Raw genomic sequence first — 27,292 nt, 5'->3', positions numbered from 1 at the left:
TCCCTGGGGGGCTGCACAAAGGAGCCGGGAGGAGATGTCAGGGGATTTTCTTTGTCAGGAGCAGAACCTGCCCTGTCGAGGCTGGGGGCCCAGCCCGGGTCACCCCAGGCTTGCTCCTTGGTGGCTTTCCCTCCTGGGATTTTCTCTTCCCAGCAGTGTGGAGAAGCACCTCCTTCGGGTTGCTTTCAGCCTGCCGGCTGCCGGCTCGGTTCAGCGGCCCCAGATCTGGCAAAAGGAGGGGCAGGGAGCAGCCACCCCCGATTTATCCTCCCGGGACTCGCTCCTACCCGCCCCCGTTGTCTCTCTTCCAGTTTCTTCCCCCACTCTTTGCACAGAAGCGTTTCCCCCTCCTTGCGTTACGTTCCACCGGGGATGGAGACCAAATCACCTGGGGCAATAAACAGATTGTTATTAGCATAGGGTTGAAGGGTTTGGGGTCCCGGTCCGTGTACAGGGGATGAACCTGAAGCCGTTCCTCGCCTTGGGACCCCGCCAAGCTGCCTTGGCCAAGTGTCTCCTTTTCTTCTTTCTTCCCTTCCAGGCTTTTTCCGTGCTTGGGTGTGTTTCCACGTCGCCAAGCCGGATGGAAAATTACTGCTCTGCCCTGGCAGGGCCAAGGCAAGGCAGAGTTCCCTGCTGGAAAACCCCCTGGGGTCCCACCCTGGTGGCATGTGGTCACCGCGCCCCTCAGGGCTGAGCCTGGTGGCACCCGCAGCTGTCCCCGAGATGCAGGGACATGCCATGGCCTCGGCTTTGAGCCATCTTCTGGCCCTGCAGCTCAGGGAAATGGGGCAGGGCGGAAAGCCCCGACCCCATGGCCCTGCACCCTCATGCATGGGGTGGCACGGAGGGACCCCTCGAGGCCCTCTGTGGTGGAAGATGCGCCTCAACGCCAAAAGCCGAGGCAGGAAAACCCTTTCTCCGACCACAGGGCACTCTTTGGTCATGCAAAGCCAACTGGAGCATCTTCCATGGGGCGCGAGCTCCCCGGACCTGGGAGCTGGCATTTCCAGCCAGAAAGGGCAAGCCTGGGTGTCTGGTGCCCGTAAACTGAGCACAGCTGCTTGGCAGGCATAGAAAACCCATCAATCACCTCCAAATCTCCTTCTGCCCATGCAGCAATTTTCAGTGCCTGGAAGGGAAAAAAAAAAAAAAAAAAAAAAAATGAGCGAAGTTCTTGGTCGTGCCCAACACAATGTTTTGGATTCGGGCCCGACATTTGGGCTGTGGGACCTCCTCCGGCGCGATGCTTTGCTCTTCTCCCCCATTCCCCTGTCCCTGCGGTGGTGGCTTTGGGTCTCGCCTGCCAGTTTTCTCCACTGGGAAACCTAATGGAAGGATGTCTAGAAAGTCATTGTTGGTGGGATCCTGTAGACGTGGCCACGCTGCTTATTCCCCCCTTTTGGGGGATCTTTTCCCCTTTTGGGGGATCTCAGCTTTCGGGGAGTGCTTTTTTTTCCTCTCTTTTTTTTTTTTTTTTTTTAATGCTGTGGTTGGTGATTATGGAAAGGGAATGGGTTCCCCATAGGGAGGCTTTACCCACCCATGTCCCACCTCGTAGGCGAGCGCTCAGCAAGCAGCAAAGCCTGCGGGGGCTCCATCCCCGGCAGCCCTGGGCTGAAACTGCTGGGGCACGCCAGCAACACGGCTCCCAAGCGTGTCTTTGACGTAAAAACCAGGTGAAAAGCCTTGGAGAGATAAGGCAGAAGCCACCAAAGGGAAAACAGGGCTCCTGCGGGGCACCACGCTGCCAACTGGGGCAGGGTCGGCCGCGGACCAGATGCTAGCAAAACCTGAGCATGCACCTATGTGGATGCAGGCTCAGGGCCGGGTGGAAAAATCAATAGGGTTACGGGGGAGGAAGGAACAAAAATAAGAAAGAAAAACACTAAAACCTTGCTTTTGGAGGCAGGCGCCAGGACATGGAAGGAGCCTGGTGCGCATCGGGCCCAAGGAGCTGTGCAAGCCTAAGCAGACACGTCCCGCCGTCTAATGAGGCTGCCTAATTTGCATTTTTGTTTTTTTTCCATGGAGGGGGGCAGCCCAAACCCACGAACTTTGTCCCCGAGCAGGTAATTAATGGGCCGGGCTCGGTTTGCTCCGCTTTGGGAAGCCCGGCGCAAGGCGCGGCAGGCCCCGGGTTTTCCAGACCTCTCACCAGCAGCTGCTGCCATGGGTAAATCCCAGCCCCAGGCTCCCCGGCGGCACAAAAAGCAGCACCTCTCCCATCTCCGGCAGCTCTCCAAGAGGTGGTTCCCACCCCAGGTGCCTCCATGATGATGATGGTGGTGATGAAGGCTGACGGTGGCCGTGCCATTTCCGATTACCCCCAAGGTGGCCAAATCCATCCCCAGCCCCAACCAACCCCATCCCGTGGCTGAAGTTGAGCCCATCTGAGCCCACGGCACGAAGCAAGAGGGATTCCAATTGTTTTGTTTTGTCTTGACACAAAACTCCACTGTGCTCAGCCAGGAAGCTTCCGATATATATTTTTTCCCCCAACAGCCTGCAGCAAGAGGGAAAAATTCCCCAGAGCCTTCATCCCTCATCGTACCCAAGAGCAGCAACATCTCGGAGGCTTCCTGGTCGGCCGGTCCAACCTCCTGCATGCTCCAAGCATCTCCTGCACCTTCCTCAAGCAGGTCGACGGGTGGCCTGGGGCTGGCACGGAGATGCAGCACGCGATGCCCGCTGTCGTCTGGCCATGTGGACCAAAGCTTGGTGACACCAAGCACGGGATGATCATAGGGTGGCACCTGGCCTTCGGCATGGCACAGTGCCCATCGTCTTCCTCCCCCTGCAAATAAAATACAAAGTGTGGGCGATGTAAGCCACGGCACCCGAGGAGTTTCGCCTCCAAGCCAGGAGAGGGAAAAAGGGAGGGTAAGACAAGGATCTGCTCCCAGGCGTGGCTCTAGAGGGAAGAAGAGGAGAAGGGAGACCCGTGCGGTCAGCGAGGCAGGCAGGGCAGGCGGCTCTCCTGTCCCCAGTTGAGCAACCCGCCCCCGTCCCCAGCTGTTTGCAGAGAGAAAAGGTTGAGAAATTGATTGGTTGCGCAAAGCAGGCGTTAACACGTCTGCGGCCCCAAAAACAACATAAAGAAGCCCATGTTCCTGCAGAGACACCCATCAGCTCCTCCCAAAATCCCTGCTGATGTCAGCTCCGGCAGCGCGGGCTCCGGAGGAGGACCAGGAGCATCCCTGCCCTCCTCCCCTCTGGGCAGGGGTGCTGAGCCCAGGCAAGGATCCCTTGGCTCCCAACCATGCTGGAAGGAAAAGGACTATAAGAACACGAGGGTGTTTTGCACCATCCTCCGTAAGGCTGCTCAGGAGAGGGGTGTCACAAAGTCCAGATTTTGGGGTCTCCATCACCACCGCCTCCGTGGCAGGAGCCGAAATCCAGCCCCAGCACGTCCCGGCGTCGCAGGAGCTGAGTGAGCCAGCAAAGCAAACACTGGCAGAGAGCTCCTGAGACATGTAAACAAACAACCAATTAAAAGATGAAATAAATCCCCCGGGTACGTAACCTTTCTATTTAAGCACCGTCCAGGGCTGGAGGAGCTCCAGCACATCCGACGCGGCGCCGTCTGTGATCTCCCTGCCCAGCCCCGCGAGCCCGGGGCTCCTCTGGGATGAAAGCGGTCGGCTCTCAGGGAGCGGCTTCACCTTTCCTGGCATTTCTTTCCCCCCCAGTTACACCTTTTTTTTTTTTTTTTTTTCTTTTGGTTTAATTCAGAGGGAAGCCCTCAGCCCCTTTCCGCACCCCAGAGGGGCAGCAGGGATGCTTTTAAAGGCGAGGGCAGAGCAAGGGAGGGAAAGCAGCAGGGAGCCAGTGCTAAAAGCCCCACACCTGCAGGATTTCACCACCTGAGCACAGCACCGGGGCCCGGCCACCCCTGGGCAGCCACGGGGGCAAAAAGCAAGGCTGGAGGCAGGAGGAGGCGCTGGGACGGGGAAGTGAAAGAGGCAGAGATAGCACTGCCACCCTTCCCACCGCCGCCTGCAGTAATCACAGCCGCTCTCACTTCTCCCTCGCTGCCCCGATGGTTCCTCCGCAGGCGGGTTTTGGTTCCTCTCGGCTTCCCCGCCACCTTCCCTGTTTCGAGGCCAAGCCTTCAAACCGCTTCAGCTTTTATTTCCAGTTTCTAAACCGCAGGGATGCCGCCGGTTCCCATGGCCCGTGCTGCTCCCTGCCCGGCCCCGGCACCCGCGTCCCCTCCGGGGAGCTGGGGGCAAGGCAGGGACGGAGGTGGCCCAGCTCAGAGGGGTGCCCTGGGGGAAGGATGGGAGTGCTTTGGGGTCAGGATGGGGATGCTTTGGGGGAAGGATGGGGGTGCTTTGGGGTCAGGATGGGGATGCTTTGGGGGAAGGATGGGGGTGCTATGGGGTCAGGAGGGGGATGCTTTGGGGGAAGGATGTTTTTTTCAAGGAGGACAAAGCTGGGGGACGTTAATAAGTTGGTGACTTACAGAGACAAGCACATCACCTCCCCACCTCCATCCTCCCTCCAAGCCCCAGGGCACGGATGGGAGCAATTCCCGGCTGCCCTGTGCCTGCAGCCCCCAGCACACAACGTCAGTAAGCCCAACCACTTTATTTTATTTTGTTTTTAAGAATCACTGCAACAAAACTGGCATCGGAACGAAGCGTGGGCTCTGTTCTGCTTTTGATAATTTTAGTGCCGACGCATGCAAACGACGGCAGAGAGTCAATATTGACTTTCCACTGAAGCAAGCGCCCGGGTTCATTGACTGCAGGGGTGAAGGTGCTCCAGCAGCTGCATGGGGCTGATACTCACAGCCCACGGAGCGCCGCAGGAGCTTGGCCACCGAGTGCCACCCGTGCAAAAAGGCTGCTGCTTGCAGCGCTGCGCACGCAGGGTGCAGGGACCCCGGAGCTCAGTCACAGCGGGGAAAATCCCAGCCCGAAGGTGGCTTCCCCAGAGGGAAAGGAGCCCTGGGTGGGAAGCCCCTGAGCATGGCTGGCAGGGAAAGGCACGAGGAGGGGCTTCCCGGGGCTGCCGGGGGACACAGCGAGCCCCCGGCTTTGTCTGCTGCCGTCTCCGCTTTGAGAGCAAGAGCCAGCGGCCAAAACCTCGCCGCCTTTATAAAGGGGCCGCGTTTGCCAAGGGCCAGGTCACGGGGCAGGCGCAGCAGGGTCACTGCTCAGAAGAGCAGCAGGCGGGGGCCGGGGCTTTCCCTGCTGCCCCCACCTCGGCTTGGCCCTAAGGGCTCCTGGCCACCGCCTGCGGGAGCTCCGCACCCCATGTCCATGTGTCCCCGGGGCACATGGCACCGCACAGCACGTTCCGGCACGGCCAGGGCACAGGCACCGCGCTGCCCTCGGTGCAAAGGCTCGCGGCCGTCAGGGGCTGGGGCTACCCCCAGGTCCCTGCTGAGGGTGCAGGGGGGCTTTACCAGCAGCCCCCCTGCCTGGGGGCTCTGCCAGCCGCAGACCGGGCTCTGTCCCGGCCGCATTCCTCGGCGTTGACGTGGTTTTCTTTCTTCCCCCAACCTTATCGCGCTCGAGTTTGAGTTGTGTTTCTCCAGAGCTGCAAAGCAGCCCGGGGAGCTGTGCGAACCGAGCTGACTGCATGCCTGGGGGTTGCTGCTGCTCCTCGGGCAGCTCTAAGGCTTCCTGCAGGTTTTCTGCTGGCCGAGCAGAGGTCACCCAGCCGAAACCCTCTGCAGGGCCTGAAAGAAATGGAGCATTTCCCTAAAACGAGCATGCAAAATCATCAGTTAGTACCAAAGCATCTGGAAATGATGCAAACCAACGTCCCACTGATGAAAGGGAAAACCAGGTTGAGACCTAGCAGGGAGCAGACTGCTTGCTCTCAGTATTTCTTCGTCCCCTCCGCGCAGCTCGGAGCATCTTCTGCCTTTGCTAAGGACCCCGGAGTACCTGCAGAGCAGGGCAGGACCTCTGCGGCTGGCCCGCGTGCACTCCAGCCCCTGCATGACTCCAGACAAGCACAGAAACACTGAGCAGCACGGCCCTGGGGAATTCAAGCTTCTAATTAAGCTCAATTATTCCTGGAAACAATTTTTTTCGGCTCTCCGCTGAGGCAGCTGGCCAGGGCAAAAACGCTGCACCTGCAGGTTTTAATTGCGAGGCTGTCATCGCTGGAGCAGGGCTATCGGCGCGCCTGGTGCCAAGGAGTCTGCCCGGCCTCGCGTCCCTATCACGGCACACGGGCGGCTTTCTCATCTCTCCCCACCCAAGAGGCCAAAACGCTGCTGGAGGCAAAAAGCAAAGCCACCGGGGCGTAGGAAAAGGTCTGGAGGAGGCAGGAGAACATCACTCCTGCGGCTAGACCTGTAGCAGCAAGGGTAAGCGACTCGAGGCAGAACAAAGCGGTCGCTGTGAGCTACCAGGTGCGCCCGCACACGGCAGGACTCGTGCCCTCCAGTCCCTCTGCATGGGACGGGACCGCGCTGTTCCCATCCACCCGGGTGCACCGACCCGAAGCAAGGCATGCTCCGAAAGGCAGCCTGTCCGCCGCTCGGGGTCAAACCATCGGCGCGGCGGAGACGGGCAGCCCTCGGGACTTTGGCTCCCCCTCCCCGGGGTGCCGCATCCCTTTCCAGGTCCCAAATCTCCCCCCCTACCCCGGCCCCGCTGCGGTCGGCGCTGAGCTCCGCCGGAAAGCACAGGGCTTCCTGCCGCCCCGTGCTTTCGAAGACACGAGCTCGCCGCGGCCCCGCTCGCTGCAGGCGGTGTCAAACCCGGAGCACCGAGGCTGCACGGCGCGGGGACGCGGCAAGGGACTTGAAGCAGAGGGAGCTCAGAGCTGTGAAAGGAACGAAGAAACACGGGGGTTTCAGCTAGATAGCCTTTTAGTCATTATTATTATTATTGTTTTTAAGCAACCTGTCTGATGGCTCACGTTCCTCTGCTCTGCTGAAGGCTCCCAGGACAGAGGTTTGCGCCGCTGCTAAGGCACGTCCCAGCCCAAGTGACAGGGGAGGTGCCCGAAGCACCGTGCCTGGAGCCAGGCCACCTGGCCACAAAGCAGCACCACTTTGCTCTTTCTGCTGCTTTTGCAGGGAGGAAAAACTCCCAAGCCAGCCTTTTTTGCCCCGAGGCGGCTGGCACATACCTTGCCATGGGTGGGGACAGCGGCTGCGCCATGGGTGGAAGCGGCATTGCTTCAGCCCTCCGCCACCGAAGAGGAACTTAACTGTTTCTGATGTTTGCCCCGAAGGAGAGGCGGTTTCGCAGCCTTTATCCCTCCCTGCAATGCTATCACGACCTGCCTCCAACCAGAAGTAACAGCAGTTACAGAGGATCACGCAGTGGTGAAATTACAGCTGTTTCTGCAGCCCAGAGGAGACAGCCTGGGCACGGTGTCTTTGTGCATTTTTCAGGCAGCCACCCTGAAGCCTTCCGTCATCCCCTCAGGCTCTGCTTAGACACATGTTTCCACTGCTGCTCTACACATTTGCAGGACAAAGAAATAACTCCTTGCATTCAAGGCTCTCCAACTTCTTTGCAAGCTACAATTTAAGTCTCTCAGTGAGCCCCAGCAGCAATGCTGTCCTTTCATCAGCTTCTTTCTCCCTCTGCAGATCCACAACCGGTGGGTGCTATGATCACAAGTCCTGGATCTGCGCACTACCAGGCGACCCAGCACAAACTCTGGGTCTAAAAAGGGCACGTTATGTTATCCCATTTCTACTGAATTACCAGGGTTCACGCTCCACGGCATATTCTTTATACTTTATTACATATTCTTTATACGGGGAGAAGGCGGGCGATGCCTGGAGCAGCTCAAAGCAGCAAAACAGCTCCGTAACAGATGAGCACTCGTACCAAGGACACAGTGTTTTGACGCGGTGTGAGGAACACTGGGGGTTGGCTGTGTTGCCAAACCACAGACGAGGAGGGAGGATAAGCAACCCTAACTCTGTGAGACACCCGTGGCAGAGCCACAGGAGAGCCCGCAGTGTCCAGCGCCAGCTGCAACCACCAGAACACGCTGCTCTGTGAGGAGGAGGAAGAGACCTCACGGAAACCAAGAGGCGTCTCTTCCACCGCCTTCAAGAAGCTCAAAGTAAAAACCTGCAATGTGTTGGCGGCTTTCGCCATCCTGATATGAGCAAACTGCCACAGACATCACCCGTGCAGTCTGGCACAACCACTGGGAGGCAAGAGCTGGGAACTGTGGCACTGCCACGGCCCTTCTCGCGAGCCAGCAGCTCTGCTCACACGAGGCTCCTTCTGCCTTTATTCCTAGAAGCTCTGACGCCCTGGCTCCTGGTCAGTGGAAGAGACAAAACGGGAAAGTCCAGCGGTTTTTATTTGTGCGGAATAGATAAGGAGCGCAAACAGACCCCGATAACCTCTTCCCTCGTGCGCAGCAGTTTGAAGGTTGCCCCCACAGGCAGGATGCACATTCTGTACCGAAGGCCTTAAATTTGGCTGGGCCTAGTTGAAAATAAACTCTGGCTCAGCAGTACCGAGCTGCGGCGACGTGTGCACCGGCCCCGTTCCCCCCAGGGGCAGGACCACGTTTCCGAGGAAAGGCTGCACTGGGGGAGCCCTGGCTGCTCGGGTCCACGGGGTCACAGGATTTCCCAATTTCTCCATGCCAGCCCGTTAAATGTTCAAGCTGGGGAGCACTGTCAGAGGTAAGGCGTGACTCTACTCCCTTGGGAAACACCCCCCCGACCTCCCGCAGGGGCCACTTCCTGCAGGGAGCACCCAGGTGGGCAGGTGCCAGGCTGGCTCACCGTCTGATTTCTCCATCCCGAGCTGGTCAGCAGATACAAAAGGGCAAAGGCTAATTTGAGGACTAGATAGCTTCTCTTAATCATTTTTTTTCCATCTCTGATAAAAACAGCACACATAGGCAACCACGTTAGGCACAGACACCCCCAAAGCAGCTACAAGAGGCAATTCCTCAGGGGCAGAATTAAAAGCTCCCTGTTATTAAGCTCCCAGAGGGGGAATGCTTTTTGGACAGTGACTCCTGCTGGAAAGGTGAAGGCAGCACAGCCACAGACCACGCTCTGGAGAGCGGGCACGTTCCCACACCCAGCTTCCTCCCACCACCAGGACTGGCACATCGCTCTCCTCCTCTCCAGCTGCCCCAGGGGCACCGCTGGACCCGTGACACACGGGCAGCTCCTTCTGAGCCTCCTCAGAAAGGATCACACGCGAAACACGGGGCCGCGGGGCCTGGGGGAACGTTACTCCCTCGCTGCGAGATACCACAGAGTTTTCCCACACTAAAGCAGCGTGGGCTCGGCGTTGGTTTCTGAAAGTCTGCAGCGAGGTACCACATGTCAGTTTGGCACCAGCTGGGAGCCAACTGCTGCACCCCTTCGGTTGCGGAGCCTGCTGTAGGGCCGCGCGCCATCTCGACTGGGTTTCCTGTTCGGTTTATCTTCGGGTCCCCAGGAAGGCAATTCACATGGCAAGCAGTCAGCTCTGCGCCGGCAGGTCCCGCTCTCCAACGATCCTCCGCACGCTCTCTGTGATGGTCCACACCTCTGCCATGGCACCTCGACCTGCAGGGCAGGGCCAAACGCGCACGGTGAAGCCCACGGAAAGAGCACGAGGACACGCTTCCCCCGCCCCACCTCTGCTCCCCTCCGCACTCGGCAGCCCTGCGGCAACGCAGAGGCAGCGGCAGAGCACTGCGAGGCCGGGGCAAAGCTTGCTAAGTAGCCCCGTGTGTTTCCTCGTGACTCACCCCACGGAAAGCAGCTGTGGAGGCCGGAGGATCGGCTCGGGCCTGTCGGCTGGGCAGGGGTTTTGTGGCCCGGTGGAATGCCATCGGGGAGGAGCAGTCAGGCTGACTTCGCCTGGCTCCTAACTCACAAGTCTAAGCAGGAGCACGAGCTCCTCAGACAGTCAATGGAGGGAGGCAGGAAACCTCAAAAGGCAATTCATACGACCTTAATAAGTACCTCATGTTCTGAATCATCTCCAAGGACAACTGCGCCTAACCCTTGCGCAGGGAGCTGGTCTCTCAGCTCACGCTACCCCAGGAATAAGTGTGCAAAAGAGACCAAAAAAAGCACGTGGGTAACAAAACACCCTGCCTCCCCTCCCTCCTCCAGTGCAAATACTGCGTGTGCTCAGTATTGTTTTGAAATGATCTGTGACTATTTAAAAAAAAAAAAAAAAACTTGACTTCATACCATTCCAGTGACTCTGCAGTTCGCCCCACATTAGAGAGAGCTGCCCTGGATTTGCACTAGCTTGATTCTTGGGAGTAATTCTTGGAGAAGAGCTAGTGCTGAACAGAACAAAATGTAAAAGCTTTTCCTTTTGGGCTGGATAGCTGCCAGATGAACATCTAATCTACACTGCGCTGTTGCTTCCTTCTGAAAGACTTTTTTTAAGCTTAGAATGAAAGTTTTAATGCCAGAGATCACTAAATCATCCAACCTCACGCACTCGCAGAACTCAGTCCGTTCACTCCTGTCATTTGCTTGAGGCAAACACAGGATACCTCCCCACCAGCATGTGTCTCCATTAGAAGATTCAAAAGATGGGAGTTTCTATTGGTCCTTTGTTCTGCTGGCTAATTGCTCTAATTATTTATAACATGAGCCTTATTTGCCACTAGAAATTAGTTCGGGGAGGTTTTGTTTCCCTCTTTTTTTTTCTGGTCCGTTTACACAGCTGGGTTAGTGAGTGTGCAGATGAGCAGTGCCCAACAGCAGGCTCCAAAGGACAGTAACAACTTGAGGAAAGACAGAGGGGAAGGGGAGAGGCCGTTCAGAACGGCAGAGAGAAGTGCTCTCTGTGCGCGGATCACAGCCTGAATCTAACTTCACCCTCAGTTTTCCAGTAGGGATGAGCCCCTGGGGCCTTGCCTGGGACAGAAGGCATAACCAGATAAAACTGTGAAGACTTGGGATGAAGAGCAATACTTTTGGAAGGGCAAGAAAACTGAGTTTCCCTAAGAAACACTCAGTAAGACCCAATCTCCACTCCACCTTTTCCAGACCTATAAATCCCAGGAGGCTTGAAGCACCCTACGGACAAGATGCAGGCAGATTTGGGTGCTTCAGGCCTCTTAATCTCGAGAGGAGCTGCGTCTGACAAGCCCTGCTAAACAAAAGACATTCCCTGACTGCCGCCTCATGGCTTGGCAGAGCTACACCCTTCAAGGCCCGCCTTTGTCCTCCCTGACCCACTTCCTCCAGGTCTTTGGCAATTCACAGCTGGATCTTGAGGTTTAGCTGAGAAAAATCTTGCTAAACAGCCTGTCTTACAGCACAGATCATGCCTACAGGTAAAATTCTTCCAGCGTGCCAAGCTCTAGAAACCCGGCCAAGGATGATGAAGATATTAGCAGATTGGAAGTGTTTTGCAACAGTAAATTGCTGCAGGCCCACAGGCTGCAAAGCACCCCTCAAAGTCTCCTTCTATCGTGGCACATGGATATCATCAAGGCCAACAGCCGGTAGGTTACATCTAGCTATCCAATCAAGGCAGCATTTTAATTGCCAACTCGATTTCATTTGTTATTTTAACTCGTTTTTAGCTGGGCCTTACATCCAAAGCCACTCACTCACTAAGAAACACGTATCAGGTAGAGGTTGTAATACAGAAACTTGGTGGCAGCCAGGATCTGGCCCACTTCAGGTGAGACCAGTCACGCGAGTGGAGGAAGGCGAACCTCTCACCAGCAAGTTAAACCACAATGTCAACAGACAAAACTGGTGCAAACTGAATCTCTTTTCTTCTGCACCAGATGTGAGCTCTTCTGCCTGCTGTTTGGGTGAAAGCTGGGCAAACCCCCTTGTGGATAAAACCCACAAGACAGAAATTAGTTTGGAAGAAGAGGCCGTGGGGTAAAAGGCCTGAAAACAGAGAAGGGGGAGAAAAAAGTCAGCGGTGGAGATGACTTTGGGTCTTCAGAGACCTGGAGTGCATTGCTGCTTCGCCATAATTTTCTCACACATTGCCAGGAAAACCCTGGCATGTGCCAACAGGAAAATCTTGTTGCAAATTGACTCACGAGCACGAGCAGAGCAGAGTCAGATGTGGCTACTACTGCCCCAACTGACCTTACTACCCCTCTCCCACGAGCTCCTTCAGGAGTTTGTTCTCACAGCGGCAAGGTTTGCATGGAACATGAAGCAGCTCCCAAATGCCTGCTGGTGTAGTGAGGTAACTCCTGATCAACGCTGCTCTGCTTTGCCACTCTGAGCTACAAACCGCAGCAGTTCACGTGCTGCTTCTCATGTGGCTCGCACATCCCTGCCGCAGGGGTGGCAGCCCCAGGAAAGGAACAGGGCAGAGCAGCAGAAGGTGGAAACCGTGTTTGCCATCCAGCTCTAATCCACGCGAGTCCACTCACACGGCCCTTCTGCATCTCACATCCCCCCTGTGAAAGGGGGACACCTCTTTCTGCTTCAGGTGTGTGGAGCCGCACAAAAAGCATACTACCCATTGGGGAGCAAACATCCGAGTGCCACGGGACCAGAGGTCCCACGCAAGTACTAACAGGGATGAAGGAAAAGCTCCGAGGGACCAAGAGGCTATGCCAGATGGCCTTTCCACTTCTGCCAAAACGTCTGCGTGGAATGACCTCTTCTGGGCGTTTTCCCCTAACATTCTTACAAGTACGCAAGAAATTTGATGTAATCAGGTCTAAAACCCCAGCGGAAACATAATTGTCCAAGACGGTTTAGCTGATGCCTGAGTTACTTGACTACACTTACCTAACTGTAAATATTTCTTAGTCTTCAGCTCAAGAAAGCATTCTCTAGAAGCATTGCACCTAACGACTCAGACACTAAGAAAGCCAGCCCTATAATTTAACCATGGAGAAGATTTTAATGTCCTGTCTTCACTACAGACTGCCTTTTGAGGTATCCAGCAGAGTGGTTAGGATCTTGATATCACTGGGGTTGTTAAATGAGAGGATGAGTGCATTATTGCGCAGGCACATTTGCTATTACAGCTGGAATTGGGTGACATTTTACAATTTTTCCAAAAGAAATCCCAATTAAAGAAGAGAATCCATTCATCCAAATTGCTTGTAAAAAAAAGCTTCTCAAAACCTCCTGGAAGTCAGAACATCTTCATTTAAACCAGTTTGTAAAATACAGGGGAGACCATTTTACTTGGCAGCATAAGTTAAGACTCAAAACTGAGTGTGACAATGTTTCCTACCCCCTTCTTTCACTTCACACAAGCCTGATGTCAAAACCCCAAACCAAAACAAGATTGGAAAGCTGATCTAGCTGAAAAGTAACCCAGGCAACAAACAACAACACATGTTAAATGCACGTCCAGCTACACCCTCAGCCACATCTGCAAAGCGCTTATCCTCAGTGCCTGCTCTGAGGGATAAGATATTATCCCCCTGGCAGAGACGAGGAACCGTGGGCTGTTTTCATCATGTCTCAGTCTCAGCAGAGGGCAAGGCTGGGACACCCAAATCCCAGGCTGATAGTGCTCACCACAAAGCCTTCCTTCTGCTTGATCTGCTCTCTCCGCTGAGGATGGGCCTTTCTTTTAAATATCTATCTAACAGCTCGTCTGAAAGCCTGGCTTGGATGGTCTCATGAGACTGCTAAAAGATTAATGAAGAATAATAGGTGCCAGCTAGCACAGGGCAACGCTTCGTCTTGTTCATACAAACCTCGGCAACGAGCACCTGCTCTCTGCAGTCCAACATCTTGCAGGTCACAGGGCGAAAGAACAGGGCACCTCCCTTCAGGATATTAGGGGCACTTGGGCAGCAGAACAGTCAGATGACCTGCAACGGGACTGACCTTCGTCTCCACACACGAGTTTCTTCACCACACAGGGGATCTCCGTGTAGCCAAAGCCCTTCAGCTGCTCCACCTGCTGAGCTGTGATGGGATGCTCCCACATGGCTGTGTTCATAGCTGGGCAGAAGAGCAGAGGTTTGCGCAGGTCCCAGGCACGGATGACACAAGTCTGCAAAAGAAGCCAAGAGGTTGGGCTCTGGGATGTGTTTTCTTTCCTCATTCTGTCTCACCTCTTTGCTGCACAGAAGCGCTTTCCCAGCCCGGCTATCATGAGAGGGCCAAAAGCATCCATCTGTCAGCGCAGCTGGACTAACCCGTGAGCAGGTCCACAGGGCTGCTACTAATTTGTGTTATGTTCCAGCAAAGCTCCTCTCTGACAGGCAAGGAGGACGAGGGAGGCTACAAAGAGAAGAGATTCCATCCTACGCTGGATCAAAGCCAAGCAAGACATCCCAGTCGCTGGAGCAAACCACGCTGGAACGCGATGCATGCAGCCAGCCCTTGTGGGAGACCAAGAGAAGCTGAGGGGTGGCCACAGATCGTATCAGCTACAGAGAAATCCCCAGGCAACACTTACAGATAAGCCAGCTGTAGAGCTACACAGAAAAAGTTGGCAAGTCAATCTTCTCAAACAACACGCCAACCGGATCTCCAACGGCTGACAAGGGAAGCGCTGCTGCTTCCAGCATTCACACGGAGGATTACACGAACCTATCTGCGCTGCTGCAGAAGATGCTGGTAGATTACAAACCACCCAGCAGCTCCTGCGTGCTGCAGAGGCTCACATCTGAGGCCGCAATAACATACAGCTTCCAGATAAGCTACTATCACCTCATCTCCTTAGAAAGATAAATGGTGGTTGCTCTTAAACAGTGCAATGCCCTTCAGTTTCCCTAGCCCTGACAGCTCAGGGATGCAGAGGGAGCCTCCCAGGCAGCTCACGCGGGTCTCTGGTGCGGGGGCTCTGCGCAGTTCACAGTACCTCGGAGCAGGCTGCCCATCCTTCTTTATGCCCTGTGATCTGAACCCTTCGCGGCACAGGGCAAGTCTGCTAGAATCTGTTCAAACTTGCTAACCAACGCCTCTAGCACTTGCTTTTCTTTACTGGAGCCACCTCTTCCCTCCACAAAACCATCCAGGACCGGCAGGGGTTTGTGAAGCCGTGTCCCTAACACCTTTCCTGAGCTCTTCCTCTGTTGGCTACGGTACAAAGGGAACTCAGCAGGACAAGACGTTGCTCGTCCCTCTCTCAGCTCTTTCTGGCTTCCCCAGATCTCCAGAGAGCCGCTCAGACATACGAGGGCTGGAGCTCTGGGTGTACTGTGCTCATTTGTAGGCACTCTTTCTTACCTAGACAGCTAAGCTGGTCGCGCAGGGCTCCCCAGCCAGAGCTGATGCGCTGCCCTCCCTTCCGAAATCCATCCTCCCTGCGTTACCGAGGGGTGACACAGCATTTGCACTTTTGCAGCTTCCTGGCACATCTTCCAGGCGCTTTATACGTATGACCTTTCCTGATGATGGCTCGACACAAAGCACTGAAGCTACGCAAAAGTTCCTGATCGCTGAACTGAGAAGCACGCTCTCTCTTAATACAGTTTCTGATCGGTCTTTGAGCCAGAGCACCTTTAGTACCAGAAAAACAAGCCTGAACAAGCAAAAAGAAAAAAAATACATAGCTGAAACTGGAAGGTAAGTAAGCGTGCACACGTTTGAATTTCTGTGCTATGCAGTTAGGTGAGGTAGCAGGAAGTAAACAGTTTTATCTGATCTCACAGGTGTCTTTCCAGCTTACATCTAAAAAATGCAGAGAGGAACTCAAAAGTCAGAGAGAGAGAGAGAGAGAGAAAAAAAGCACGACAGAGAGAGAGAGAGAACATGATAGAGAGAGGGTGGAGGTAGAAGGAGAGAAGGGCCATCCACTAGAAAAAGCAGGATAGGCACAGAAGAGGGACTGGGAAATAATGGAAGACTCCGAGATAGGCCAGGAATGGAAAGGAATACATGTCAGGGAAGGAAAGAACGGGTGTTTGAAAGGGATCAGGGGAACCACGCTGGCAGAAGAGACAAGCATATGAACTGGCAGCAGAACATGCAAGTCTTGATGCTGCCGAAGCACAGGAGTTTCCATGAAAGAAAGGTCAGACAGACCAGCGCTGGGAGGGGAGGGAACTGAGGGGCTGCTCTCAGGCAGAGCTGCAGTTACTCACCAGCAGGTTGTCACAGATCCCGCTGGCGAGCTTTGCCAGGGTGTTTGCATCAAGAGGGGCCACCAGCATGAGGTCGGCCCACCGCCTGAGCTCGATGTGCAGGACTGGGTCCGAGCGGCCCTTCCACAGCTGGGGAGGAGACAAGATGGGGGTTACCGAACCCTCGCAGCGAACAGCGGGCACTGCACCGAGCCCGCGGCAGTGACTGCAGCCTCAGCTTCGTTATTCTCACATCCAGCAACATCTGACAGCGTGGGGGGACTGGGGACTGCAGCCACAGCACTCCCATTTCTGACTTCCCACCTCCTCCAGCGAAGGCTGCAGGGCAGCAGCGTTTAGGAAGCACAGCTAACGGGCAGTTTACCCACACAGACAACAATTTATGCATCCAACAACCTGGCCAGCTCCCAGCAAAAAGCTTTCTCCATCCACACCGTCCCTCAGCTTCACAGATGCCCAGCATAAAAGCTCCCTTAACGTGTAGTGCATCTGAGAAGCCCGCTGCATCCTCTCAGCCAACCAAACCCAGACAGGACCCAACCGGGGGAAATCTCTCCTGGGGAACCCGCGTGATGTAGAAGCCTCACACCTCTTTACCATGTTCTCGGCACTCTGAAGCCGTCCACTGGCTTTTAAAGAGGTTCAGACCCCTAACTGACCCCCTTCTCTGAAAGGAAGCATGCTCAGAGCAAAGTAAAGCCACACAACTGAGCAGGGAGCAGTCCTGCGGGCAGCCCCTAGGAGAGATTAGGTTTGGCCAGGCAGGCACTTCCATCCTCGGGGCTCCAAGCAGGCACTTGTATTCTCGGTAAAGCTCAGGGGGGTCCCTGCCCTGCTTAGGAGCACATACAACCGGGACAACGTCAAGAGAAGCAGCAAGCAGCACCAGGTGCTTAACCCCCAGAGAACACGCAGCCCCGCAGCAGCAAGAGGTGTGTCCGGGCCACGAACTATTCCTTCTCTGAGTCACTGGAAACCACAACAAAAAGGCAGCATCCGGAAAGCTGGTGCTCCCTGACACCTTTCCCAGCTCTTCCACTCGCTTTTATTTTTTCTACAAGTGCTGAAGTCTGTAGTTTTATTTTCAGAATAGAACATCTCCCAGACATGCTGAGCAGGCTTATTTGCTACCCTGGTGTCAGCAGGGCACGTTACAAAGGCTCCAGGTCTGCCTTCCAGTGTGCCAACGGCCCACGGAGCCTGACCTGCACCTCTACAGCCACACAGAGGGTTCCTCCTGAACAGCTCTGCCTGGAGCTGTAGCATCCTGGCACCCAACAGACCTCTGCTGATCTTCTAGACCAGCCAGAGAGCTTCCTGGCCATTGCCCCTCTCCACATGAAAGCAATGCTTGCGTGCGAGTGCATTTGCAAGAGAACTGTTAAAGGGGAGATCAGCTCGCGCTCACATCAGTACTGCAAAGCTGAGAGAAAACGTACAGAAAAACAAATGTCGACGTTTATACATCTCTCCATCCCAGAATCTCTCAAAGCACATCAACAAAACCATATTCAAGAGAAGATAATTCTACGGAGAAAAGCCAAAAAGATGCCACCGGACCCTGTTGTTATTAGTGGATCCTGGGGGGCGTGCTCATCCGTAACTGGTTTGAGGGGAAAAACTGGTGAAAAAGGTCAAGTTGATAGCACGTTGCTAAAATTCAAAGGACGATGGACTGATCTCTTCCACGTACACACATCAACGTGGATGCCTTTTGAGCTACACACACCGCTGCCACCAGGAGAACATCTCTTACGGCCAGCCGCCCACCACAGGGGCAAGAGCAGGACACCGCAGCAGGCCCTGCCGGCATGAAACTCTCCAGGAGAGGCGGCCCTGCAGCCGGCTCAGACTTAGCACACGCCAGCTTTGGTTCTCTCCCGAGGCGCAGGCAGATTTGGAGGACGCAGAGCGAGAAGCTGCAGCACGCAGGCAGCGGCGGCTGAGGTTACCCAGCAGGACACCGAGCTGAGTTCTGAAGCAGCCTGGGTAGTTTTGTGATTGTCAGTGGTGCCGGCAGATTTAGAATAGGCAGCGATAAGGAGAATTAAGCTGTTGCCTTCCTGACAAGTATGAGTCATGGCAAGCAGCTGACACCCTCACCACCACTTTGCAGTGGCTTTCTTGACATTTCCTGATGCTCCTCTCAGCGCTGCAGAGAGCTGCTGAGCCCAGGGTGGTGAGAGACCACTTCTACCCACAGTGCCTGCTGCAAGCCTGCTGGGGCGGTACGAAGTCCTCTGGTACAGCCAGGGCTGCCTCGCTCACCCCTCTGAAAGCCCTGCCCCAGAGCACGCAGCACTCCAGCAAAGAGGTGAGCCTTGGCCAAGAATCTAAGGAATGCGGTCTCTGATGAAGAAACGTGTAGGAACACTTTGATTCGCTGTGCGGCACTTGCACAACGGAGTGAAACCTCTGCGAGTCCTGCCTGCTGCTGAAGCAGGACCCGTTGGTCAAAGCAGGAAGCAAAAGGCCCAAGCGCATGATGAAACGACTTGAATCACAAAACACGAGGCTAGTGGGGACAGGAGGGGAGCCCTTGCCCTCTCCAGAGGCAGAACTACTCACCTGCCATTCGTCTTCATCGCTATAGAGGGGGACAGGAATCTCCCGGGGGTTGTAGAAGTGTTTTGCTCTCTCAGTAGTGACCACCTTCACTTCCAGCTAAGCAAAAAGCAAAAAGACAGACCAACAGTTATGCCCTGAGGCCAATCCTGTACAGCTGGGTAGAGGAGGAGGGCTCGAGCAGCACAGATTTTGAAAGATTTGCGGATCCGCAGAGGACGTTCCCCTACTGCGTGCACGTGCGCTAACCGCACCTACCCCGAGCTGAAAGGTCAGGCTGCTGGAGGTGCTCACGGGGGCTGAAGACTCATTTCATTGCCACCCAGCAACAGGCAGGTGATTAGTCACTGCCTGCCAAACTCGTTCACATGGCCAGTTCACAGCCGGGGCAGCAGCAAGCGCAGAACCGAGAGGCAGCTCCGCGCAGAACTTCAAAGGGACGGTACGGAGCAGCAAAGCACAGCGCCACGGAAGGTGCCCTTTAATCAGGAAACGCCCGCCGAAGGGAGCAGCAGAGCATCCTGCCTCAGTGGATTCCCTCAGCCACCGCAGAAAGGGGTGGCATGCCCGCACGGCCCTGCAGGATCGCTCTTCCCACACTCGGAGCCAAGAGGAAGCACGGTGCCGAGCCGTCACGAGTCCTGCTGGGGGAGAAGCTGGCAGCTGGGACCCGGCACCACCAGGGCAGAGCAAGCCCATCCCTGCCGAACAAGGCTCCACAAGAAGCAGCGGCTCAGAGCTCCTCTTGTTTCCCGGGGCGTTTTTGAAACAGCAGGATGTTGGCTGACCTGTGCCTACCGTGCCTGTTACGAAAGTGATAAAGTCCCGTCTGCCAGGCAGAGCCTTTGCTTCGGAAGAACAAGCGTGATTTCTTGGTCTTCGTTATATTTTTCCCTTTAATTCCTCTCTCTGCCTCCATTTCTTTCACCCCTGCCCCTCTCTCTCGACAAGGGAGGTACCACCAAAGGTGGGGAGGTAGCTACAGACTCCCAGGCACTGTTTTTACAACCACATTAACCCACCTTGTTCCAGCCAAGGGCAGCAAGCTGGGGTAGTGCCTTCCAGCTGCTGCGCCGATCAAGGAAGGATGCTGGAAACAGTAAAAGCTCTGCGCAGGTACGTTCACAGCACAGGGCTCGTGTGGCTCGCGCAAGGAAAAGGAGACTGGGTACAGTGCCTGAGGGCTCTCCCAACTCTTAGCCAAACCTGCCTGCCTTATGGGAAGCCAGCTGAGCCTTCAGGTATATGGCATGCACTGGGGAAGTCCCAGCACGTCCCTTGGACGTCTGACACACACAGTTAGGAGGTGCCAAGGTGCCTGTGACAGGAGATCCTTTTATTTCCTCCTGCAGGAATCTTAGCAGGTGGAAAAAGTGGAATTTGCCCCAGTTTCTGCACGTCCCACGACCAAAGCTGTGCCTCTGACAGGTGCCACAAGCGGCTGCTGATCACACAGAGGCGTTCTGCACGCACCAGGATCAGCCACGAAGCAGAGCCAGCGTCAGACCTGCTCCACACATGCCTATCACCTGCGTGGCACATGCAGCTCTTCCACCTGCAATTCCTGCAGAGGACGGACGTTAAACCAGCCAACAGACTGCTCAACACGTGAAGGGAGTGCTCCAAAACCACTGGTAACATGCAGGACGCACCTCACACCACCGATAACCGTAAGGAAATAATTCTTTTCCTCGTTCTCACCCTCTTCTAAGCGTGGTCTGCACCCTGAGCCAGCTCACGGCACAAGCCACGCAGCTCCTGTGAGGTGCCTGCTCCTTTTCAGGCGGCCCTAGCTTGGAACCACAGCTGTACTTCTGGTGCTTTCGAGTGTGAAGATCACGTTCACAGCAGTCAACCACGATGCATCTGTATTAGCCTCACCTTGCAGAAAGCTGTTTGGAGCCAAGCAGCGATGCCACCAAAGGTGCTAACGCTGCTTTCTGCCATCCCTTGGCCTTCGAGGAGGTGTTAACCTCGCAGGCTGCAAGATATTATTTATTTGGTGATTTTAAAGGGTTTAAAGGGGTTTGTCTGCTCTCTGAAATGATACCAGTAGGCTGCATCTATGCTAAAAGTTCTCACCAGCAATGTTTGTTAGTGCTATTCTTATTTACAGAGAGCCATAACAATATAAGGATTTTGAGGTGATGCAACTGCATCTACCTCATGACATGTTTTGTACCTTGCTGCTTCAGTTGTGCCAGTATCCAAAATGTTCTCATCTAGACGAGAAACACCTGGTCAAAAGGCTAAGGGACACAAAAAAAAATCCACTTTTTCTTAATTTTTTTTAAAGACGGTTTCATAACCATCTCTGGTCTTAAAAAAAAATAAATACCTACTTCTTCAAAGCTGAAGCCCAGGACCAGGGAATGGCTGGCTATCAAGAACTGCGTCCAACCCACTACGAGGCAGAGCACAGCAGGGGGCTGTTCGAGGACTCTGCCTGGCGGTAACTCCACCACTCCCCCAGGAAAGCTGCTCCAGCAGTTTAATTATCCTCTCTGATTGAGGTTTTCTGCTGGGGTGGGCTCCTGGATCCCTTGTTCTCTGCAAGTGTTTCAAGTCCCTCCAGCTATGTTGGAAAGAGATCAGTGCTCTCAAGATCGTTTTAGCCCACATAGTTTTTCCTTCTATTTACCTGGCACACCCTCTGTTTGACTGTGGATATCCCTCTGCTTAAGCTCTAAATCTCCCTGGCCCCACTCACAAGCTCCACAGCGCAGTGAAATTGCACAACGTGCTTCAAACCTCCAAGGCCGGATGACATCCAGAAGCTTCAGTAACAATAGCTGTCACCCAGAAAGAAGTTTGCTTTTTCCTTTCTTATTAACTAACTGATAGCCCATCGATGTGATTTTTTGGCGTTGTTTTCCTGCCAGGCCACCCAAATTACTAGGGATCGGGCTGAGACAACGCCTGCGAGTCTAGCACAGCCACGAGTTCCCCAGGTGTCCTGACAACACGCTACGTGCTGTCTCCTCACAAAAAATAAAAACCAAAAAAGAGGCAAGGGTAAAAAGCTGCAAAGCGTAAGCTGATGCCCTATTGATTTCCTAGATCTTCAGAGAGCTTAAAAGACAGTAACATGTAGCCGTGTCAATTATCACCCTCAAGGACACGTTAAAGTTTAATGGGTGCAAAATGGTGCCGCCAAGTTGTTGGCTGAGAATCATTTTAGCAGAAGCATCAATTTTAAACTACTCCCATTTCAAACTTCTGGCTGCATCTCTTCTGGTATCAAAGCCTTCCTCTGCCTCTGCCCTGCTCCCACTGACGGCTTCTCCAGGTTCTGTTCTGTCAGTTAACGCAGCAAGCCATAAACTTGATGGAGGCATTACGCTGACTTCACCCACCAGGCTATAGATCAGGCAGCAAAATCACATCAGAAATGAGTAAACAAATAAATTTAACTAACTAATCTGATATGAGAAGCTCCTGGACGGGCTGGACACTCATCTTTTATTTTTTGTGCAGCACAGCCTAAAACTAGTGGCCACAAGGCCTGCAACAGATGTCACAGAGCGCGGAATTTAGGACCGGCCATCTGCGGCTGTTAATTTTGCATCCAAAGCTCACAAAGAAGGAACGCACTTGATCTCGATTCCTACAGCAGACCATTTGCATTCTTCCTGCCACCTGCAAAGGGTGTCCCAAGCACCAGGAGCAAGGGAAAAGAGACCACAGCAAAGTGGATCCAAGGCAAGAGGACCAGAGGACGCGTACCCTGCATCCCTCGCTAAGAAGAGAACAACGGCTGGAGCTGGCTCTGGGCTGGTCCCCCCCTTCCTCGGCACCCTTTGGCTTCACCCTCCCGCTCCAAGCTAGGACCTTTGGCCTTGGTAATTATTTCAGGTCAAAATCATTTCAGGAGGACTTTCAGCAGGTACTCTAGCCAAGAGACGTGGATATTTAAGTGCACGCTCTTGCTCCTGCTCCTCTTTCATTTCGCTGCTCCAAAACAGACACCTCGCTTCTTAAAAGCTCAAGGCTTCTACAGTTTCCTCTAACTTTATTCTAAAGCAAAAGTTACCACACTTCCTTCCCTGACTCTAGTCACTAGTGGCCTCTGCTGGACACCTTTGTTACTCCTGACAACAAACTCCAGTTAAAAAATAAATAAAAATGCACAGACACATACTGGCTTGTATCTTCTGTTTTTACAAGATCTAGTCGCCCTTTGCTGGTCAGACGGCAGTGTCCGTCTTTGTACAGCCCGCATCTCTGCTACGGAAAATTGCAGGGTCCTAATCAAAAACGTTAACTTCCAAAAAGCATCCACCTGTGTCTGCAGCCAGGTCTGCCTGGGGAAGTACTGGAAGCTGGCAAATGTTGTGCCAATTTTCAAGAAGGGCAAGAAAGAAGACCCTGGCAATTACAGGCCTGTCAGTCTCACGTCAGTGCCTGGTAAAATTATGGAGAGGGTGATCCTTGAAGTTATTGAAGCGCACCTGGGGGACAATGCAGTCATTGGTCCCAGCCAACATGGGTTCATGAGCGGTAGGTCCTGCCTAACGAATTTGATTTCCTTTTGTGATAAGATCACCCATCTAGTCCATCACGGGAAACCAGCTGATGTGATCTTTTTGGACTTCAGCAAGGCTTTTGACACGGTTTCCCATAGGATCCTACTGGACAAAATGTCCAGCATACAGCTAAACAAAAACATCATGCGATGGGTGAGCAATTGGCTGACGGGCAGGGCTCAAAGGGTTGTGGTAAATGGGGCCACATCTGGCTGGCGGGTGGTCACCAGTGGGGTCCCTCAAGGCTCCATTTTAGGGCCAGTCCTCTTCAACGTTTTTATAAATGATTTGGATGTAGGACTAGAAGGTGTTCTGAGCAAATTTGCCGACGACACCAAACTTGGAGGAGTTGTGGACTCGGATGAGGGTGGAAAGGCCTTGCAGAGAGATCTGGACAGATTGGAGAGCTGGGCGATCACCAACCACATGAAGTTTAGCAAAGGCAAGTGCCGGGTCCTGCACCTGGGACGGGGCAACCCTGGCTATACGTACAGACTGGGTGATGAGACGCTGGAGAGCAGCCCCGCAGAGAGGGATCTGGGGGTTGTGGCTGACAGCAAGTTGAATATGAGCCAGCAGTGTGCCCTGGCAGCCAGGAGGGCCAACCGCATCCTGGGGTGCATCAAGCACGGCATCGCTAGTCGGTCGAGGGAAGTGATTGTCCTGCTCTGTTCTGCACTGGTGCGGCCTCACCTCGAGCACTGTGTGCAGTTCTGGGCACCACAGTACAAAAAGGACATTAAACTGTTGGAGAGTGTCCAGAGGAGGGCGACGAAGATGGTGAAGGGCCTAGAGGGGAAGGTGTATGAGGAGCGGCTGAGGGCACTGGGCCTGTTCAGCCTGGAGAAGAGGAGGCTGAGGGGGGACCTCATCGCGGTCTACAACTTCCTCGCGAGGGGGAGTGGAGAGGCAGGGGACCTTTCTCTGTTCTCACCAGTGACAGGACCCGCGGGAACGGTGTCAAGCTGAGGCAGGGGAAGTTTAGGCTGGACATCAGGAAGAGGTTCTTCACCAAGAGGGTGGTCGCACACTGGAACAGGCTCCCCAGTGAAGTAGTCACTGCACCAAGCCTGTCTGAATTTAAGAAGAGATTGGACTGTGCACTTAGTCACACGGTCTAAACTTTTGGGCAGACCTGTGCGGTGCCAGGAGTTGGACTTGATGATCCTTATGGGTCCCTTCCAACTCGGGATATTCTATGATTCTATGACTCTAAGTATCCAGGAACAGTCACTGCCCTTTAAACCTAATTTCAAGCTAAAGCTTAAGTGTAGAGAAGTAAGAAACGATAGGAAGAGAAATATTGATTTTTAAAAGCAGGAAGAACCTGTCCCAAGTTTCAATCTAAAGGGCTCAATGCCAGAAGGAACTCTTCACTTCAGCAGAAGCCATCCAGTCTCTCCTGGAAACCAAAAAAGCAGGGTAACACCAGCTTTACTGGTAAGATTTACTCACCCCAGGGATTTTTAGCAATTCAGAGATGAGGAGAGGCAGCTTCAGGGCAGCCACACTTCCAGTCACACCCACCAGGACACGGAATTTTTTCTCTGGCACAGACGAACTCGTTTCTGCAGTTGCCTTTGGTTCTAGATGTGAGAAGGGCTCCATGGTCCTGTCAAACTCTAGGAGCACAGAAAAATAAAGGAATTTTAGCAGTGAGACAAGCGCAGCAGGGTTCTAACAACAACGTACTCCCAAAGACACGGGTCTAAGCGTGGACTATGCAGGACCCCGAGCAACTCGGTCTGACGCTGAACATTCAGACCCTGATCCACAAAGCTTTTAAGTACTGGCACACCTTTAAACACAGGAGTAGCCGGACTCCTCCCATTTTCCTTACGTACAGGTTCACTGGGATAACAGTAAACAGAATGCTACAAACTACACAGGCTCGATTGTTGTTGGTAAAGCCAACAGCCCCCAGAACAGAAATATGCCCTCGTGTGGTGGGCATGGTACAGAATTTACGATAACTATACCTTTCGCACTGACTACAGGCAAGACGTGCAGCCCAGCTGAGTCGTGCTCCCTTCACGCTCTATGGAGAAGAATAAACGCAGTGCGACATTTTAGTAAGTAAAAATTCTGGGGGGCCTCAGGCAAGCATTAGCACTGTACCGCCCATCGCATTAATACATATTTACAGTAGCACCAGGAATTACTCTTGGTAGATGGGGCAAAAAAAGACCCAAACTGAATAAAATGTAAACCAAACCAGCCGCCATGTGCAAACACCGCAGGAATGTGAAAGCCAGAACCGCTCACTCATCCACTGGTGCCAGCCAAGGCTACCGACAGGCCTAGAGGTTGTTTTTGAAGGCGCATGTGGCGAGCAGAGATGATTCAGGATGGTCTTCTGCCATCTCTGAGCCACTGCCACGCTGATAAATCACTAATGATAAATCGCTCACAAGTATTCTGTCAAAGAAAAGCATTCCTCTACAGAATCCATGTGAACGTCTCTATTTAATAAGTCTTGAAACTAACAAAGAGCAAACTCTCTTATTTAAAAGATCTGAAAACTGTACTTTAGTGAAGGCATCACACCGGGATTCAGTCAAACCAACCCCCTCACTATTCAGAGGAAGTTACTTGGAAGCATTTTGGGTAAAAGGGAGGAAGGAAAAAATCTTAACACCAGCTTTATTTTACGCACCAGCTTGGACGTTGGAGTGAGACAGCTGGGTTCCCTGGAGAGAATTTACCTCTTGGTCATTCCCACAGCTCACTCAGATCCAAGTTTAATTTAGGATCCTTCACGAGGTGATTCAGATCACGCTCGTGCGACAGCTACGCATGAGCCTGAGCCACCGAGACGCACAAGCCCAAAGATCCTCGCTAATTGCCTCAGCCCCTCAGCTGAGGCACAAAGGGAGCTGCACATCCTTTTTCCACGCTCCACTGGGAATTCATACGTAGTGCTCAGGCCCCTGGGGTTTCTCAGTGTGGCTGAAAAAAAAAAAAAAAAAAAAAGCAAATAAACAGCTAGGACAGGAGCACAATTTCAGCTTGAGCTTCCAGGCACTGCTTATCAAGAGAAATTACAGAAAAGGATGCTCAGCGTACGTAGTGGCTAGGGTGGTCTGACACCACAGCGATACTTCACGTGCTTACCTAATGAAAATTAAAGCTATCACAAACTGCCCAGAGATGAAAACATTTATTAAGTAACAATTAATTCACCGAAGCACCCCCAACCTGAACTCTAGGAAGTACGACGTGAGGGCGGTCGGCGTTAGAGGGACCGCTCCCTCCTCTCACCGATCACGGCCCTGGGGAGGGAGTTAAGCGAGAAGGGCGCAGAAAGCAGGCGGCCCCTTAGCGACGTTACCGGCTCCTTAGCTCTGAGAACCGCTTCTAAAGGCTGCCGAGGCCGAAAACGGCCGGGAGGAAGCCGGCGGCCTGCGGGACACAGACGGGGGGCCCGGGGCTGAGGGCGGCGGGGCCCCGCGGCCTGGCTGCGGCCTACCTGCGGCCCAGCCCCGCTCACCGCCCGGCCCCAGCGCCTAGCAACGGGGGCAGAACCCGGAGGCGCGGGGCACGCTGGGAAATGTAGTCCCGCGGCGCCGCCATGAGGCCGAGGCCGGCCCTCAGGGCCTAGGCGGCGCTCAGCGGGCTCCCAGAAATACAAATTTACTCCAGTAAAGCCTCAGGGCCCCGTAGGTCAACAGCGCACCCCCCTCTGGTGACCCGCACCCCGCATACCCCGCTTTCTCCCGGTCCCAAAGCCCCCTGTTTTGGTGCCCAGCCCTGCGTGTTACTAAGCGTGGGTTATTTTCTGGTGGCAGCGCAGAGCCTGCCTCCTTCGGCCAGAAGCAGCCCCTCAGGGTTGTTGTCGTGTCCCAGCCCAGCTGCAGCTCCAGGCTGGCCAGCTGCATTTCCCCACCCCAAAGCCCCAAGCCCCGGGGCGAGCATCACCCCGTCAGCCCCAGCACGAGCGTGGGCTCATGGTGACATTCGATGTATTTCCAAGGCAGAGAATTCAGTGCTAGCGGTTAAAAATTCGCTGCTAGGGGTTAAAATGAAAAGCATACAGGGAGAAAGTGAGAGCAAGGGCACAGGGACAGAACCCTGGGGTACAGGATTACTCCTGGCACCCCAAAGGGGGAGCAGAGCTGGGTTACCGCGTGGCCTCCCAACATTTCCCTGATACAACTGAAAAGTGACATCTTGTGGGCATCCCTCCCATTATCAGATAATCAGTGGGGAAGGAGAGACAGGGCCGAGCTCAGCCACAGCTCACAACC

The 27,292-nt window shown here is 54.1% G+C and overlaps 1 protein-coding gene across 6 annotated transcripts; it reads right to left on the bottom strand.

Annotated features, from left to right (window-relative positions):
* Positions 1 to 8,284: 8,284 nt before the first annotated feature.
* On the bottom strand, positions 8,285 to 26,556 carry PPCDC (phosphopantothenoylcysteine decarboxylase). 6 transcript variants are annotated; one of them, XM_035566706.2, is made up of 8 exons: positions 26,244 to 26,546; positions 25,702 to 26,159; positions 25,025 to 25,083; positions 24,501 to 24,667; positions 18,523 to 18,618; positions 15,955 to 16,083; positions 13,748 to 13,916; positions 8,285 to 9,514 (listed from the first exon to the last, which is right to left on the bottom strand). In XM_035566706.2, exons 4-8 carry the CDS (start codon positions 24,651 to 24,653, stop codon positions 9,429 to 9,431), a joined length of 633 nt encoding a protein of 210 aa, XP_035422599.1. In that variant the 5' UTR covers positions 24,654 to 24,667; positions 25,025 to 25,083; positions 25,702 to 26,159; positions 26,244 to 26,546; the 3' UTR covers positions 8,285 to 9,428. The 6 variants fall into 6 exon arrangements, with proteins under 6 accessions (XP_035422599.1, XP_035422598.1, XP_035422597.1 ...); XM_035566705.2 differs by having other exon boundaries at positions 25,702 to 25,994; XM_035566704.2 differs by having other exon boundaries at positions 25,702 to 25,994; positions 26,377 to 26,546.
* Between the last annotated feature and the right edge of the window lie 736 nt (positions 26,557 to 27,292).

Source organism: Cygnus atratus, chromosome 11 (genome assembly GCF_013377495.2).
Source record: "Cygnus atratus isolate AKBS03 ecotype Queensland, Australia chromosome 11, CAtr_DNAZoo_HiC_assembly, whole genome shotgun sequence".
In the NCBI taxonomy this organism is placed as follows: domain Eukaryota; kingdom Metazoa; phylum Chordata; class Aves; order Anseriformes; family Anatidae; genus Cygnus; species Cygnus atratus.
This window is presented reverse-complemented; position numbering and strand designations above follow the sequence as displayed.

Coding starts and splice junctions, on each gene's coding strand:
- PPCDC (XM_035566707.2), bottom strand. CDS start 24,653: ATGGAGCCCTTCTCACATCTAGAACCAAAGGCAACTGCAGAAACGAGT. Junction 13,917..15,954: donor GGATCTGTGACAACCTGCTG/GTGAGTAACTGC, acceptor CTTCTTTTGCAG/ACTTGTGTCATCCGTGCCTG. Junction 9,515..13,747: donor ACTCGTGTGTGGAGACGAAG/GTCAGTCCCGTT, acceptor CCTGCCCTGCAG/GTCGAGGTGCCATGGCAGAG.